The sequence below is a fragment of the Rhea pennata genome, chromosome 2 (genome assembly GCF_028389875.1).
Source record: "Rhea pennata isolate bPtePen1 chromosome 2, bPtePen1.pri, whole genome shotgun sequence".
In the NCBI taxonomy this organism is placed as follows: Eukaryota; Metazoa; Chordata; class Aves; order Rheiformes; family Rheidae; genus Rhea; species Rhea pennata.
In genome coordinates this window covers 19891919-19911022 of record NC_084664.1, presented here as the reverse complement: position 1 = coordinate 19911022, position 19104 = coordinate 19891919, and the positions used below count along the sequence as shown (strand labels likewise).

Here is a 19104-nt window from a genome sequence, read left to right as displayed (position 1 = left end):
AAATGTATGGTTTTGAGATTATTGCAATATTTTCTGGTCTGTATAACTGTTAAATTGCTCATACTTCCAGCTTTAATTGCATTTTAACAAACAATTTTTTGATTAGTCAACCTTGATTATATGTTGTTTGTGTTTGAAAATGTGGCAATGCTGCAGCTGTCTGTGGAATGCCATTAAGTGCCGGTTTCAAAAGGGACTTCGGCACATTGACTGTAAACTCACTTTTTCCTGTTTTAGGTTTCCCGGAGTCGTGGCTTGCCAGCAGCTGCTGTGCTGTGATGCCCCGGCATGCCACATGGCAGAGCTTCCCGGCCACCCCGCTGGAGCGTGGCGCTCCCCTGTAGAGACCTGGGTAAGTGCCAAATCTCAACAGTGATGTGAAAAAACAGTGTCACCCGAATCTTTTATGGGCTAGTTTTGTGTTTGTGTGGCCTTCCAGCGAGCTGTAATCAACCTGATAACATGGACTGGTTTCATCAGCTCCTTCTCATGTGTGCCTGTGTGTTTTATAATGCTCTTCTGGTTTTGTGTATACTGGAATAAAGTTTGCTGGAGGGTGATGGTTGTATGCGCCTTTTCTTTTATTTTTAATGTCCTTGAGAGACAAATTCCTTTGGAGAGTTAGCTGTGTGTTGGGTGAATGGAGAGGACAGTAGGAGTTGGAGATATTCACTAGAATGATGCATTATCCTTTTTTTTATATGAAAGGTAAACACTGAGGTGAGAGAAGGTGGTTTAAAGGATGTGATTCTTGAACATCCTCTTTCTTCTCTCCTTTAAAAATAACATGATGTAAATTTCTGGAAAATTGTTACCTTCTCCACTGCGAACAGTGTTGATGCCTTTCACACATAGTGATGTCCAGTCACACCTGCCAGGTATTGCTAAGATTTATTGGCTCATGCTATCAGTTTTGGAATCTCTATGTGGAACCGGCTGGATCATTTCCTGCTTGTAAAACAAAGATGTGGTGGGTAGCTGTGACTTGCTGTTTGACCCTCTAAAAAGGTATTTGGCTTTTTTCAGTGTCCATTGGATTGGAGCATACTTCAGTTTCTATCAAAGTATAGATCAGTGTATCTGCTAGGGAATCTTGCTGAGCTGCAGCAAACACTGCTCATGATGCCAGTCTTTGTGAATAAATCTAGATAATATTTATGTGTCTGTAGTTGTGGGTCTACGGATAGTTATCAGCTGTTAGAATTGTGGACATTCAGACCTGGATTCTTATCTTAACGGCACTGATGAGAAATCCCTTGGTTCTAAGGGGGAGTTTTTAGGACTTAATACAGTTGGATCATGTGTTAGAGAGGAGGACAGGTAAAGTACTGATAGGCTTCTGATTGTTTGCTTTAATCATATGTATAAGCAGGAAAGAGAGCTATAAATGAAGCTAGGATATGTTATCTTTTATTTTTGTATGGCAAAGAACATAGTCTGAGAGTTTGCTTGGGTAGAGTGGAGTCTGAATAAGCTAGGCTGAGGTGAGAAGAAATTATCCTGTTTTATGTAGGTAGCATAGGCTGATGCTGGGAAGGCACTTCGTATCTTCAGTTTAGGAAACTCACAAATTACTAATGAGCTGCTGCTGCCCTTTGGATTTAGTTCAGTCCCTGACAAGAATGCATTTTGATTCTCCAAGTTCCGTGAGGCCAGATACCTGCATTTCTGGTCTGCTTGTTTAAGCAAGTACCAGCTCAACTCTGCCAGGTTGACAGCCATTGTCAGGGTCTACCTTAATGGAGAAGATGCTGGTGAATTGGAAGAGTAATCTGATTCTCAGGAAATGATCTTTCAAAGTCATGCTGGTTGCCTAGCCTTGAACTTTTCTTTTCTGGGAGAAGATGATGGAGCTTTCCTATACCTGAGCCCCCGGGTTCATATGACAGTCTGTCATGTCTGGATTTCCACCTCCTCCCCTTCAAACCAGGACTGCAAGTGCGAGAGACTGAAAGAGGTTCTGTTTGTATGATCAGGGCTAAGAAGTTACCTTGTTAGGCTAGAAAATTTTGGTGGTTCTTGATAGCACTGACTGTGGCCTTTTGATCCAGTGGCAGAAGGATGCTGCTGGTGTGTTGGGGCAGCTTCTCAGTGGTCCATTTGGAAGACTTGAGGCACACAGCATGTCTGCTACCACTGTGAAGGGCTATGAGCTGTTGTACCACCCGTACTGATGTGAAGGTGCTTGGGAAATCATTCTCAGGTGAGAGGGAGCACTCTATACACCAGTCCTTTTAACTTTTGATCGTGTCCTGTCCAGAAACATGACTGCTGTCTGTGCCTTTGGCAGGGATTGTGCTCTTACTGACCTCTTGGGGACCTGGTGGTCACAATACCTTCTCTTTTGACTCTGAGATCAGATTAGTGGAATTACCTTGTTGCTGGGTTCATGAAGCTGAACCACCACTGTTAGCTCACATGTTCTAACTGTTGTGTTCTCCTTTGTCGTGCTTTGCCTTCGTTATATTGGCTGTCTACAGATAGAGATACAGATACTGATACATTTAAATACCCCTTGTTGCTATACCTGTAGCCAGGCTCTGGGTTTGTACAAGATTATTTGAATCTGAAAGGTTTAGTCCTTGCAGGTGACCTTCCGTTTGGGGTTTTGCTGCTGTCTGCAGCTGGGCTGTGGTGGGCTTTGATGTGGCAGTCTGGAAGGTGACATCTCGGTCTTTCTCTGCAAATCTGGTTAGTTTCACTCTGGCCTTTCATATTTGCTTTAAGCCTATTTTTTTCAGAGATGTTTTAAAACTCCACAGTTGATCTATATATTTTTTTTCTTTTGATATTAGGACCTTTTCAGTTCAGTGGAAATTTGCCTTGTGATTGTTTTTCATGGCGCTTTTATATATGAGCACTTTTTAGCAGGAAGTTTTTGGGTCAGTTGATTTGCATCCAGACATGACTAGAATTCACTCCTAGCTTGATTCTATTTTATGCCAATACATGGTTTTAACCACTTTGGTAATACCAGACTGAACCAGTTCACTCTGGGAAACCTAATTTGAAAATGGAAATGGCTCTGTGCTGGGGTGGGCCTGGGGCACGCAACTGTTCCCCTGGGCTCTGCCTTGTCTGCTTGGATTCCCAGCACTGACCTGTACTTTTCCTCCAGCTGCAGTCCACATAGGGATTTTTAGGAGCTGAAAATAAGCCACTGCAGTGGCTGGGAAACTGGAGATGAGGGATATTAAGCAGCTCAAACTTCATGAGCCTGGCTCTGCTGTATGTCCCCTTCTCCTATGCAGCTCCCAAGCTCATAGTTGAAGAACCACATAAAGATGAGGAGTTTTAAGGGAATTTTATTATTGCTTACTGGCCTTACCCTTGCTATGGATATTCAGTATGTATATTTGTTTAGTCACATTAAATGTTTAACATTTGCCAAATAAGGATGTTGAGAAGGTGTTTTCATTTATACTGCTGCTTTTCAAATCTATTGTTTTTCCTGCTGCAAAAAAAAAAAAAAAAAAAAAAAAAAAGAAAAGAAAGAAAGCATGTGTTCCTGGGTCGCCTGGTATGTCTCACTTCTGGCTCTCTTTTTAAGTGCTTATCTCTGCATGTGTGTTCATACTGGGCATTCATGTTGCAAGTGCTCAAATTGGAAATGTTTTTTTTCTTGACAATAAGCATAAAGCGCTCACACCCTGCCTTTCCTTTGTCTGCGCACATAAGCAAATATGTACTTGATATATGATTTTTCAGTTCCTCTCAATCATTTGAGTGAGTCAGAGCTCTCTTGTATTACAGATTCTGCCTTTGTCAGTGTGTTGATCTCAGGATTGTTTTCTTTCCTTGTTCTCTTTTGCATGTGTCTGTTGGGGAGGGAGGATTTCTGCATTTCTGCTTTCACCTTTCTTTGAATGTTAATCAAGAGGCATCCTTCCAGTTGTATGGTGCTTCTCTGTCATCCCTTCCCTCATTTTTATTAATTTCCTTCCTTCCTTTCTGAGATGATGGTAAACTGCCTATCCTGTGATGGGATACTTACACTGCAGATGTTCACATGAAGTTATTATTCTGTAGGGGAGGAAGCTGCATCCTGGGCTAATGCTTAATTTGCTGATCCTTTAAGCCCTACTATGTAAAAAATAAAATAACTAGGAAATGCATATGCAAAAATATTTATTAAGTCAGACCCTGCATCCCATTGCAGATCTGGCAAGTCAAGAAACTTGGCACTGAGAACATTTGCCTGTTTCTGCAGCCCTCTAATAAAATCTGCAAAACGGTTCTTCTGAACACTGCAAGATCCTGAGAGAGGCAGATGGTCTGAAAAATCAGCACCCTAAGACCCTTTTCATCTTGTTCTGTGCTTATAAAAAATTCTAAGATGTAGTCCTGAGAAGCTCCTGGATCCTGAAATGCTGGACATAGCTATGAAGAAGAGGCAGCATGTTCCTTGTTATCCCTTTCCATACTGGAGCAATTCATTTACCACTTACTAGAACCTCAGTTCTGTAGCCTTCAGCACTATCTTAAAACCTTTCCTGATGAGAACATATAGATGTCTGTTTTAACTGGAGAATGAAATGTATTTGCTCTGTATGACATCGTAGCTTTTGGGGTAGGGGGAAGAGGTGTCCCCCCCCATAGGCTCTGAAACATAGGTGTTTCCTATTGAAACCCCACAGGAACACCGACTACTGCCTGTGCTGTCCTGAGGGCCTGGGCTCAGGACATGACCTGAGCAACAGACTGGCCTCGTGGTGACCCCAGGGCATCATGCTCTTCCTTAGACAATGATTTTTTACCCCTGCTTTTAAAGCAGTTGAATTTTAAGGTAAAAGCTGCCTAGAACATGTAGCCTTAGAAGAGGGGAGAAGTCTTATACAATTGGGTGTTGCTTCCTATCATCCTGCCAAGACGTGCCAATATGTTCTGTCCTTTTCTCTGCTGTTTTATACAGAAGAATTTACAGGACAATCTGTGGAAGAGAAGAGCACTGCCTTTTAACTCTGCTAGCCCTTTGTAGTGTCTTGAGGAATTGCATGATTTCTTCATCATTATTCCCCATTAACTGCAGAGCTATCTTGAATCAATTAGTTGCTTCTTCTAAGAAGGACATTTACTTTTGTCTGGAATAGGAGATGATGTTTTTTTTCCTCTGAACTCCCAAATCACCTACATCTAGGGCTGATATGTGTATTATGGCTTTTTGGTTGTCAGGAGGGTCTTCTCCATATGTCTACAGCATAAGGATGTTCTCCTCGTCTATTTTAACATTGCAGAGCCACCTGATTGCTAAGTGAGGTAATGGACTGTGTTGAAACTGCAAATGGTTTTCCCATTGATAGTCTCGGTCCCTTGACATTTCTACCAAGAACTGTGCCACTGCTGACATATCTAGAGATTAGCTGGCTTTTGAATGTTTCTATTGTTTCTCTTATTTGGTGAAGACTTGGTAATCCACTTCTGGAGGACTGGCAGAATATGAAAGCAGAATTGCTTGAAATTGCTTGCATGAATTTGCATATGGACTGGTCCTTGAAGGGAAAAAGATGTTATTTTCCAACCATCTTGTTCTTCAAAGTCTGCCATTCAGATGTGATCTGATAGACACTGTACTTCCTCTTTCTCTACACTTCTATCGTAGGTGTATATAGCAGAGATTGCCTTCTCGTGGTCAGGGGTGGCACAAGGACAGGCTGTGATGTAAAGGCCTGACTGGTGTGGTGCAGGCAGAACAAAGCACTTGGTGAAGCAGAGTAAATGAAAATACAGACTACGTGCTTTAAAATGCATGAGGTATCAGTCAGTAGCCTCTATGGGTATTTTCTTTTAAAACTAGCCTTTGGCATACAACAGCATTTAAAAAGAGGAAAAAAGATTCAGTGCTGGAATTTTGGTAGTAGGATTTATAATACAGTGAAAACTTTAAGACAGGGCTTAGCCGTGTCCAGACTGTGTTGATTTTGATGGGTAGTTTATTGTAGTTACCCTTGGAGGAGAATGTGGTTGTTAGGGACTTTGTCTGGATAATTATTTTTAACATAATGGAAGATGCCTCAGCTTTTTGTGTCTACCACTTTCTCGTGTCTACCTTATAGCAAGAATGAAAGATCACAAATTATGGAGGAAAAAATCAGGAATAACATCAGGAAATAGATCAAGGCACATAAGTTAAAACATCTGCTTTTGGTTATTTTGGGAAATCAAGAAGCAACTTGAGAAAAAAAAGTGATAGATTTTTCTTGGATTACAGATCTGTTTCTGCTGTCAGGCTCCCTCCACCCCATCCCTTAAACTTTCTCCTTTCCTCCCTCTTTTTCTCCTTTTCTTGGAACAGTTGCTTCATTGAAACCAAAATTGAAGTCTACAAAGACTCCATAGTAAATGAGTAATAAAGGGCAGCAATTAAATATGCCTCAACAGAGATTCCAAAAATTGTTCATTTGGGCTTGATTTTTCCGTAGCATTTGTATCCTGTTTGGAGATACAAACATGTCCCTTATCTTGGTGCATGGCTGTAAGGCCGGCACGCGCGGTATTTCAGGCACAGTAAGCTCAATGCAGAAACTGATGCCTGCAGCTGTACATGCAGCTTTTATTTATTATTAAGAAATTAATATAAACATGACATGCAGTTTGCTGTGAAATATTTTCACAGATGGAATGAATCTGCGACATAACGTTGAGATGTAAACTAGAGGATTGCGTAGGCTTTTTGCTAATTATTTGCTCTTTGGCAGCCCTCCTCCCCGCTTTTGCCCAGAGCAATGTCCCCGGTCCCGGCAGGGTGGCCGGCTGGTGGCTCTCGAGCTGCCTCTCCTTCGCCCTCGGCCGAGCTGCACGCGGGGCTGCCGGCGATAAGGACAGCCTCCCCGATGCCCCGTCCCTGCCAGCCTCCCTCCGGAGGCCGCTGGCGAATGTGTAAGTTACGGCCTGTAGGATCGACGCGTGGTTGTGTAAGCTTAATGCAGCCTGCAGGTTTTCATGGTGCCTTTGAGATTTATTCACCGTTGCAAGCTTGTCAGTCCTAGAAGGGTACTAAATACGAAATAAAAATGTTGAGTTTTTGAAAGTATTAAGTAATTCAAGTAAAACATGCATATCTCTACCAAGTTTTTATTATTTTTTTTAATATTGAGGGCTAGAAGTCTATTTTTATGTGTTAAAAAAAAAATAAAAGAAGAAGAAGAAGCAGGACTTTCTGCAAACACCAGACTTCAAGACTAAGACTTTGAAATAGCCATTGTGAGACTCTGGGGGAAACAGTATGACACTTATAACACTGTAGATAGCCCCTAAGGTACTCTCTCTGCATGCTTGTATTCCTTCCAGGACGTGAAAGACAAACCTGGCAGCCAATGCAGGATTAGAGAACTAGGTTACAAACCTGGAGCTAGACTATTTGTTTAGCTAAAGCATCAGAAGTTGATTTTATTTTGTCTTAAAAATTATGTGTACTTGGAAAGCTCCTCCCTACCCAATGCCCTGGAGAGTCCTTTCAAGTAATTAAAGCAAGGCAGTAAGCAGCAGAGACAATGAACTGTAAAAATTAATTGCTGGCTACAGCAAAAATTTGAACCTCATCCGTCTGTCATCAAAAAAAAAAAAAAAAAAACCTTTTGAAAAGCAGATGGTTCTGTAACTAAAACAAATCTGGATTCTGGCAGACAGGGTGAGAAATGTGTGTTGTGAGAACAGGCAAAAACAGTGCTGTGAGCTGTTCTTGCTAGTGGAGTGTGGTAGCTTCGAACGCCTGGGCTAGCGGAAACTCTAGCAGTTCCTAGTAAGGAAAGAAGCAGCACTATCACATGTGATAGGTGTCTTTAGAGGTCAAAATCAATAACCTGAATTCCAGCTACAGGCTCTCAAGGAACAAGCATTACTCCTGGAGCAAGGATTTTAGCAATGTTTTTTTCTGAAAGGTGCTGTCTCCTGATAGATATTTATGATCAGCTTCTGTTCAGTTTGTGTTCCTAACAAGTGGCGCTATGTAGAATAGATTTAATCTTAAAATAGAAATCATGGGTAAGCATTACAAGAATCTCATCCTAAATAAAACTTGATATTTACAGTGTTATGCTTATGTGTAAGTATTTACTCTTACCTGCCAGTCTAGCAAGATTCTTGAATTAAAAAACTGATTAATAAACAACATCAGCTCTCCATCATTTAATGATGCTCAGATGATAGCAAAAAATGTACAGCTTCTTTCTGCTTACCACTCTTACCTCTGTTTTATCCAGATGAAGTCATAGCCGTGTGGTCTTTATTTAAGACTCTGCCTTTCTAGGAATCCCTGGGTCATTCATTCCCCCTCATCAGGTTCTTTGCCTGCAAAGGATAAGTAAAACTCAATGTTGCCTGCATGCTACAGATGGCATAATCCATGCCTGCTAATTAAAGTTCCCAGGTGCACTCTAATGCTTGCATGTGGCTTGGAACAGAGTAGCCCAGTGCTCCATTAAAATCATTTTTTACCTGGTTGAACATTCACTCAAAATCACATTGAACCTTTCTATCAACAGAGAATAGAGGCTGCGTAGAGTTATTCCAGCCTCCTCATCTAGAGCCTGCAACTTTTCAAAGTATGCAGTGATAAACTCCCACAAATACAGATAAGAATTTCATTTACTGGCTCAGGTGCATCCTCATTTGTAGCAGGGTGAGATTGAGGTACTTCTGATCCAATCTTAGTCCCAAGCTATGTTTAAAAATGGATCAGAAATCTAAAGACAAGTATTTTTGTAGCTATATTATTGCTACCATATTATGACTTATAAGCAGGAAAATGACTAGAAGGGAAATGATCACAAACAGAAAGGTCATTAACATTAAAAGGAGTCTCCTGGAGCAAGGCCCTCCTTCATGCTTGCAGTACTTGTTAAGGCTACTGCCTGAGAAAGAAAGCAGTGAACTGCTAGGGGAATTCACTAAGGATGAATTTTATGCACAAAGAAGCAGCTCCTGCCATGCAAATACAAGAAAAGTTAAAAAAAATTGCTCAATTGGAGGATATATAGTTTGGTTTAAATGAACCATCTTCTTTCTTACTACTGTTGTGTTAGAATTTTTTTAGGCTTCTTGTTTCTCCTGCACAGATGCAACATAAGTTAAAAAAATAAAAATGTTTTAATAGTCATGAAAGACAACTCATGAGAGCTATAAACTGTCCCTGAAGAAAGGAATATAGCTGTCTGCCCTGGTAGTTTCCCTTTTTGTCTTAGCCAGATTGTCTAGACCAGGAGATGTGAAAAAGCCTGAAATGCAGTGCTGTGTGCATAGGGAGGCTTCTTTCAAAGCCCATCGATCTTTTTCATTACATCCAGGAACCTGAGACCAGTAAGGACTCTCTTGCAGTCCTCACTCTCATGCCTACCCAGTGGTGTGCCTTAGTTTGCAGTGGATCTTATTTATTGTAGTATGTGAGCTTTTAGTCTCACTAAAGTATGTGAACAAATGATGTGAATATTGTGGTAGGGTTTTTTCTTTTGAAGTATTGGTGATAGAGTTCCATGATTATTATACACTTTTTGTAAAAAAATCCTTTTAATACATGTTTTTCTGACTTTCCATCTGTTGGTCAGTGAAACATACTGTCTCTAGCTTCACAAGCAAAATGTTAGCGGGGAGAGTTCCAATTTCATATCCCCTCTCTGCCCTATTTATGGCAGAATTTGAGCCACAGTTTCTCACCTCAGGGAACGCCTGTGTAGCTCTGGGCCGGGGGTCCTCTGCAGCAGGTCTCCCCCCGTCCTGTGCAGAAAGGCACCCACCCCGTCTGGCATCAGTTATTTAACTGTCCCAGGAGCCAGGCTGCGGCTCCCGGGACGCTGCCTGGGCAGAGGGGCAGGGCAGTGGGACAGGTAAGCGGGATAGTTACAGCTGTCCGGGTTAATGATTACCGCTGCAGTGGTGCGCTGTGTCAGGAACGTGACAAATGTGTGTTTTGGATTTTGTTGAGGACAAGATAATAGTAGAAGTTTGGCTCCTGCAAGGACAGAATAGCTTCTTCTGTCTCCTTTGGCTTCGCTGTTAACAAATCAAAACAAACAACTCTTGGCTGTGGGAGAACTGTAAAATATTGATGCAGCTGCGCACAGCACCCTTACTGCAAGATGGAGATCGGCCATGGGCAGGAGGGGAGCACGGACTCGCTCTGCAGAAGTAGATTCATCCTTCAGTCATACCTTTGGTGCGTTGAGACAGCACTTCCTGCTAGATGCTATTTTCTTTCTATACAACTCTGATAGCACTTTTAGATCACGTTTCAACCTTGTATTTCTATGGTCAGTGAGAATGCACTATGTTTGTCAAAATTAATTTGTTAACGTCTATTAATGGTTTCAAGAAGAAAATGATTTTTGCAATTCTGAGCATCTTGCAGGGCTTGTTCTTTTTCAGACTAATTTATCAAAAAAGTTTTAACCTAGCTCCCTTTTTGTAGTCTTTCACACCTCTCGAGGGTGCCTTTGCCTTGTTAATGCAGTTAATGCAGTAATTTCTTCAAAATATTAGTGGAAAATGGCATTCAAATGGAAGATCAGGTTTATAGTTTTGAAATAGGAGTAGTGAAGGAAGGAAAAAGGGAGAAACTTGCAGACATCTTCTACAAATCAAATCTACTATAAGAAGTTTTGGGGAAGTTCATGAAGGAAAACGAATTGTAGGTCACATTTTGAGTTTTTTAAAGAGGGAATTGAAATGTTTTGGAAAGCTGCAGAAGGCTTTAGTAAAATCAGTATATCTGAGGACCACATTCCCTGATGAACTGCATCTCATTTTAATTTCTCTATTACACATAGCATATTAAACTCTTCCTGTGTTATGGGCTTTTTGATGCATCCACGAGCAATTATTAGCTAATAATAATCTGTCAGTATTTTCAGAACTTGGAGCCTCTTAGGAATTTTGCATCTTCAATATATTATGTATTTTACAAGGATACTTTGAGGAATTTGGAGCAAGGTAGAGTATGGATTGCAGAATCAGATCTGAGATCTGCAACCTCAGCCCTGGCTAAGCCCCAGCCTGTCGTGCTAAAGGCAGTTGAAATGGAAGAGCATGAAAGTGCTGGTGGTCTTGAAGCAAGGGATTAAGATTAGATGGCTGAAGAGTGGGCACCTCACTTCAGTGCTGACTCTAAGGATGGGGATATCTGATTTTTGTTCTACCCTAATATGTAGTGATCAGCAGATCTAATGAGTGGAAAAAATCTGAAGAACTATGTGGCCATTTGGAGGGAGGAGAAGGGTGGTAACTTCAGCTGATTTTAATTTGCCAGAAGTCTTCCTGCTCTCTCCTTGAGTCTTTGCTGCCCGAGAACCATGATTAAGTACTCTCCCTCTTGATAACAACTCGCTGAGAAGCAGCTGACAGGTAGAAACAGCAGTCAAACTGCTGCATGATTTAGGGGGTGTTTGAGGATGCACCAGCAATCCTTGTCAGCACTGCTGATAAGCTCGAGCACAAAGCACCACCCAGAATTTCTTTGGCAGGAGAGTAGTTGGCCGTATGAACTGTGCTGTGCACAATGTTCTAATTGCCACAGATTGGCTGCATTTGGTTGGAAATGACAGGGTATTATTATTATTATTTTTAAATCGAGCTCCTATGTATTTAGTTTGTACCATTCTTGTTCTGAGAACTGGCATTTATGCATTTTTGTACCTCAGGAGCAAAGGGAATTTGTTTGTTAGCCTTAAAAGTACTGTTTAGAAATAGTTTTGAATTTTGTATCAGAGTTCTGCTCTGATCAGATACTTTTTGATCTGATCTGATACTTTTTTTATCAGTTTTACTCTGATCAGAGTAAAACAGATCAGAGTTTTATTTGAAAACTGAAAACAAAAAGTTCTGAATGACAGTCTGAAGATGTTTTATACTGTTGAAAAATTTTTAAAAATACAGCAAATACCTGATTTTTCTTTCACAGACCTTGTAAAGTCAGCAGTAACTTTCATCCAAAAAGGATCTGGCCTCCACAAGGTCACAACTGATTGTCCCTTTTGTGTCCTCTCAGAGATGGATAAGGCAAATCTGCTCCTTCTTCTCACCAGGCAGCATGTATAGTTTTATCATTTCCCCGCATCTGCAGCAGAGCATTTCTTTAACTGTTAGAGCAGTTCAAGCCCGGAAGATGGAAGTATAAGGTATTGTATATAGAAATAGGGAGGGGGTGCACACTGTGTGTAAAGGGATCTAGGCAAAGGAAGTCCTCCTGATGGAAGGGGAGAGCTGAGGCAATGCGAGTCATCTGTGGTGGTGGGCAGAGAGGTCTCAATTCCCCACAAATGTCGGGGATCACTGTGGCATTCACTCTCGATGGATTGACTCGTGCCGTGGGTTGGTGGCAGAGCAGCAGTAAGCACCCAGTAGCAGGTTTGACTATGAGGATCAATTTAGCATGGTGCACCATAGAAGAGTATGGAAGACTCTGCAGAAGTTATCCATGTTAACAAGAAAGAATAATTACCACTCGCACAAATCATTTAGAGGCCTTTTGTGGGATTCAGAGAATGTTAGAATAGATGGAATAAAATGGTCCTTGTCCATTTGTAGATGCTGAAAGATTGCCAGAAGACTTGGAGACAGAACCTAACTCTCTCTGTGTTTTATGATTTGCTTTACAACTTCTAAATTTACATTGTCAGAACTGTACATGACTTTTCATTTTTGATTAGATTATTTGCTGCTGTTGCAATGCATAAATACATTTGGTTCCAAATTGTTGTACTTTAATGTTATGCCAAAAGTTATTAAAAATAACTTACTATTATTTTACTGTAAGACTAACAAATGCAGGAAGCAATATACCTTGTGTCTTAAATTTCGCATTAGCTGGCTAGATTTCACATCAGCAACGAAGTACACATTCACTGCATTTTTCTTTAAAGTGCTATACGAAGTAACTTGCTTTAAAGCAAAACTGATGCAGAGTCTCAAGGCTACAAGTGTAACAGGGACCCTTTTCTTCTCCCCTTGATGTATCTGAAGATGATTTTTTCTGTTACCTAGCTGCCTGATAGGAGCTCCAAACTCTCGTCCTGGTAGGTTTTTTGTAAAACCAGCTCTTCTTCCCCAGTTTTGGAGTACAGGTCCAAAAATTCAGATTTAGATTATGTAGCTTAGTGTTACCTAGTACTAAATTTTGGTACTTAACTTCTTGGTAATTAATATTGGTTTAAAAAGATTTTCTCTGAATGTTCCTTCAAATACAGACAATTTTGTAATGTCATCTCCAACTTTTACTGCTTTTTATTTCAAAAAACTGTATTAACATTCCCTTCTTTTTTAAAAAATTGTTAGGAATGGAGCTCTGTGTATAATAAAAGTTAGATCTTAAATGAAACAAAATTTTCTGCTTTCAATTTTTTTTAAAAAAGTGGAGATTATCACTAAAGAGAATCACTGATTTTTCTAGGCTAGCATTATTCTGACATAAGTCCATTAAAATTGAACAGCTGCATCAGCCAGAAACTGTTTTCAGTGGAAATGAAGACTCAGACTCAGTCTGCAGGATTTTTTTTTTCCTCATGTGTTGTGTTTTGCATTGTTTGAATGAATCAACAACAAAATTTGCAGGCCTTATGTTTTCCTATTTTTGTGCTTTTTTGATCTCTGCTGTTTCTGAATGCATCTTCTGTGTCTTCTTGTCCTTTTGCTAATTACTGTAGACTCGAGAAGAGAGCTGAGCTCTTCTTTGGGACCTGTGGAGGGAGGGAAGCGGCCGGCCGCAGCCCGCTGGCGCTGGCCGCTGCGCGGGGCCGTGGCGGACCGCTGTGGTTGCGCATGAGTGCGGTGTGATTCGCAGGCAGTGCCTGGCACGTGAGCAAAGGGGTCTCGGCAGTGCTTTGACTGATTTGGGGAGCTATTGTGGTTTTATCCAGTCACCGCAAGTTATCTAAAGCGTCATCTCCGAGAGTCCTGTGGCTGTGGGAGATGTAGCCTTGTTTTTTAAAATGCTCGTAATCCCTTGCTCTTGTCACTATAGCAGAGAAACGTGAAGACGTGATCTGTAAAGGGTGATATCTCTAAAGGCACATAAAAACCAAAAAGCTCTGAATTTCCTTCTCTAATAACCATGAGTTATCCTTTTCTTGGGTCATAATTTTTCCAGTGCTGAGGATTAGGAGCACTGTTTAAAATCTGAACAGCATAAACATTTTGTGACTTGAGAATCTAGTGCCCTTAATTTTCAGTGAATAAAAAACTTTATATGATCTAACTGCAAAATGGAAACCATTTCTTTTTCCACTGATGGAAAAAAACTCTTTGCATGTTGGTTGCAACTCTAGCAGCATCTTTGTCAGAAATCAGTTGAAGTTGTGCAGGAAGATGTCCACTTTTGTACTAGATTTGTAACTCTCTGGTTACAGTTAATCTAGCTCATATCCAGTAAAATAATCCAAATGTGAAATAGAATGTGCATCAAGTGTATTATTTAGCAACTATATATCCTATTCTCTTACTAGGGGAACAGGATAAAATATTCCCCTGTGCCATACATTGGTTTTGTAATCTTGCCCCCTGGACATGCCAAATGTCACACTGAACTTCTTGAGATCTGGTTATAAATTTGCTCACATTCTCAATTTCTTCAAATATGTATCTATAGTTTGAGCTTTAATTAAGTATATTTTCTGAACTGATGTTTTCACAAAGACAGCTTCATTTATAAGCTTTCTAATGTGGTAACAAAAGGAATAAGTTCTATTCAAAGTGGGCAAAAAATAAGGTAAACTACTTTGGTTGGAAATTGCACTGGAATTTGCTGTGAGTACAAGGTATATGTGCATTTGATGATCCTGATTATCTCACATATTGGCAGATTTTTCTTTCAAAAAAAATCTATTATACTAAAATTATTTTCTTTAAAAGCAATATATAGTTTATGCAAACTTCTATCAATCCTTTAATGGTTTCTTGCTGACTAATTTCTTCTCAACTTATGTACTCAACTAATGTCTTCTCAACTTAATACATGTGAGGCCCTTGTATAAAAAAGCGTTACTCCACAGTGTAAGGGACTCTGATGAGTGCATGAGTAAAATGGTAGAGCACTTACTAGTGTTCCCTCCTTCCTTTTTTAAATGCATATGTAGGACCCATGTGATGTATATTCTGTTTTATTAGAATTTCTAGTTAGCCAAATTTCACAGTGATACACGCTGACAGGAATTCACCGTTAGATCTATTGGTCCTCTTACCCAGAGCTGATCTTGACCTGATTTCGCTGTGCAATCAATTCATATAAAAACAGATGCCAACCATCTATATTAACTGTGAGCTAAATTCTTATCAAAATGGATTACCTCAGTGAATTTTTGTTCAAGATGAAACAAACAAAGCCCGTGTCTCTCCTTCCAAAAATGTACCATCTGGCTGATAAAGCTGATTGTCTAGAAGTGTTACTGAAAATGTCAGCATGTCTACAGAGAAGCAAATAACTGGCCTGAGGGGGAGGGAGGAATCCCACTTTCCCTTCTAAAGGCACGCTGATTGATATGGTGATTCGCTGTCCCGGGACAACAGGGAAGGCGCTTGTTCTTGGGGTGGAATTCCTGTTCCTCATGGCCCGAGCAAGGCTTCCTCCCGAGCCTTGTGCCTTCTGTGCTTACAGTCCTCTTGCATTCCAGCAGTGCTAACTTTCATAACCATACACGGCAATTATCCCTAAGACGTGCCTGATGCTGTTGTGAGAGCAATTCTGAAGCAAAATGACTGTAATATAGCTGAATGAAGAACTCAGATGGTTTCTCTTAAAATTGCAGGGTAGGTCATGTTCAAAAAAAAAAAGAATTAAATATTAAATGGGGGAATTACATTGGAGCAGAGCCCAGATTCTAAAAGTAAATTGCTGATGACTATAACCTGGTTTCCTCAATGAGTATTAATCCAAATTGTATATAGCATATATGGCTGTGAGTAAAAGTTGTTAAGCTAAGGATAAAGAGTCCAATTTTCTTTGCATCTTCCTAGGAAATATAAGACCCAGTGTTGCATAGCAACAGTCGAAGGTATAGAGATATTAGCACTTTAACATGTTTAGTGCTTTGGGAAGAATTAGGTGGCTGATGGCATTGCTGGTGAGGAAATGGTATTATTCTCTCTTAGGGTACTGTTTTAAATTAAGTCTGACTGTAGTGACTGAAGACCATTATCCTCAGGAAAAACTAGCTAGAGGTCTGCAAAATGAATTACTGGTCTCAGTCCAGTTTTTAGGGTACACATATTCACATTTCAAAAACTATTGCTATAATTGGCAATATTGCTGGAGTTCTCCGAAGGTCCAAGAGGTACGAATGGCTGCGGAGACAGTGTACTGCTTGTCTGGCCCTGGAGCTCACCGCTTCAGGGAAGTCTTGGGCCGTTTGAGTGGGGACCTTGGTACTGCCACCATTTATATTATTCTGTTCTGGTCTTGCTGCTGAACAGAAGAGTTTCTGCTCTTCATAGCTTATCACTCATCATCGTAGCTCTGTGGTAGGCTTGCTAACTGTTACTCTAGAGGTGCACTATTAACATTTTTCTGGATCCTGGTAGTTTTCATGCATTTTGCATTAACTGTAAACAATATTTTGAATAAAAGATGCTGTCTGAGACTTTTTTCATCTTCTGGGATCTTCTGAAGTTGTTAAACTATTTTAATTTTTCAGGACTAAATTTGAGTTCACATTGAAGGTAAGAGTTTTCTGTAAGTTTGCAGTCTCTGTGATATCAATTTTCATGTTTCTGTTCTTGTCATCTGGCACACTTGGAAGTCATTGGTCCAAAAAACAGGAAAGCATCAGAAAAAGCAGAGGAGTAAAACTGATGGGTCCACATGAAAAGAACTTGGAGTCCCTTAAATGCGATTTGTTAGTGTTGTTCCAACACTAGTTAAGTTTGTTGTACAAACTTTACCAGTCTTTTATCTGAATGGATCGTCAGACCTTCATTATTGTTTGAGTTTATACTATAGATGGGCTAATACAGGCTCCTACTAAACGCTAAAACACCAGCAGCTGAAAGCATACCACAATCATAGGACTAGTTGCTAGATCTGTTTTCAACAGAGATTTAGTTTATTTTACTATTATTTAATGTATTTTTCAGGAAGATTGTATAGTAAAAGATCTCCAAGGTAAATTCAATGCTGCTGAGAACCACGAAAACATACCAGGATGTCCTTTGACATACCCAGCTCTCATTCAGTATTCGTGCTGACTTTTATTTTTTTTTCCTTGCATAATGTACGGTTGATAAAGAACTCTCTAAGAGCGGTTACAACAAGAGAGTGTTCCACATTTAAGCTCTACTGATCTTTAAATAATCACTAAGAAAGGATTCTGTGATTAACTTCAGCTCTTTGTTTTAATATAGGAGACTTCAGGACATAACTGCATTAAAGGAATGATAGGTTTACAGGACATCTCAAACTTTTCTTTTGTTTTTGTAAAAATACAACCCTTAATCTTAGACTAATTAAAAAATGGTAGACATTTCCAAATAGAAAGAGATTTATAATGATTCTGCTTCAGTTGCTTTTCTTAACAGTGAGAAATTTTGCTTATGACACTTAACTGGTAAGAGGTAGTAGCAAGAGTGAGGAAAGGTATCTATTAGCCAGCTCACGCACCGGCCACCAGCCGTGAGGCTAATTCTTACGAAACTTGGAATTTTGGAGCTCATACTAAAGAGGACTGTGCACCGTCCTTCAGCTCTGATCCCCGCGTGCTGTGGTGGTGCTGCCGACTCGTCTCTGCTGAGACGCGCGGCGGCTGCCGCCGGGCCAGCGGTGCGTGGGAGGCGCCGGACAGCGCTCCTTACTCAGAGCTTGGAAGTTAACAGCCGATCCGAAGTATTTTGAACACTGTACCATCTGCAAAGACCGTTTCCTGAGTTTTCCTTATCTTTTTAAGTACTGTACCAAAAAATGTGCTTGTGCACATACATTATCTAGCTATTAATTTTAAAATTTTTGGCTTTAGAAACATTTAACAGAAGAGCTTATTTTCCCGCTGATAAACTGCTGTTCGTATTTTTAAAAATAGCTCATTTTTCCACAAGTGAAGTAACAGATGACACTTCAAAATATTTTTGGCAGTGGGGAGGAAGAAACCCTAGCATTTTGAAAGCATGAAACAGGTCTGTCCAGCAACGCAGTTGGTGATAACATGGGGCCGGGGGTGGGCTATGAGTGGAAGCAGGTGGAGTGGCCTCAGCTTTTCTGCCTTCGGGGAGAATTCCGCAGCAGCCTGTTCTCAAGTAGATGAAGGATTATGAACTGCTTAATACTCTGTAGTATTAGGTGGATAGGTATTTGGAAGCTAAACAATTTATCATGTATTCCTAAGTACCTTATTTTTTCCAGAGATGCTATATTTTTTTGTTTTTCCCTCTCTTTAGATTGTAAAAGTTTTTATGGTGCATTGATATAGGTAAAAACATTTGCTTTTATCTGTGCATTAAATGTGAGAGATGGCAGTCTTTAGTTGTGATTTTTGTTTAAGAGGGAAGTGATGCTTAAAAAGGAATTTTACAAAATGTTAGAATTTATTTCCTCTCCAAAGCGTGTACTTTTTTGTGGGAGAAATTTGAGTTTAATCCAAAAGGCTCCAGAATTTCCATTACACTTGAGACGCTTGTACCCATAACAAAGCGGTTAATGCTGAACTTCTTTTGAATCTTAGGATCTGGTTCCATTTTCTTTCTTTCTTTTTTTTTTTTTTTTTTTTTTAATTTATTTTAGGAGTATTCATATGAAAATTGGAAGTTGAAGGGATTATACCTTTTATATTTGGATAATTAGGGTCAGCGTTAGCTTGTGAATGTTGAAAGCAGTACCTCTTATTACATATCTGCATTTTTATTTAAGTTCTGCAATTTTTTTGGCTTTAGTGGAATTCTACATGCTTAATATATCTGGAAAATAGCTATGTTAACATAGATTCCTAAATACGGTTTGAATTTAAGCACTTACATTAAGCACCTTTGGGCCTGATTTTTAAGTAAACTCGATACAAGCAGAAGCTGAATGTTCTATATACAAACAGAGCATTTTGTGTGCAAAGCATATAAGTTAACGCACAGATTATGTACATGCTATGATTTTTTATTTTTAACCTGGGCTGAACAAATTTACTACTGCTTCTTGACATTTACAACAAA

At 40.0% G+C, this 19104-nt stretch overlaps 1 protein-coding gene across 1 annotated transcript in view; it reads left to right on the top strand.

The window, feature by feature from the left end:
• Positions 1-281: 281 nt before the first annotated feature.
• Positions 282-19104, top strand: part of KIAA1217 (KIAA1217 ortholog) — a 359020-nt gene continuing 340197 nt past the window's right edge. Inside the window, exon 1 of the mRNA XM_062569017.1 lies at positions 282-352. Within this exon, the coding sequence (XP_062425001.1) occupies positions 289-352 (64 nt within the window). The 5' untranslated portion in view covers positions 282-288. The remainder of the gene's footprint in view (positions 353-19104) is intronic.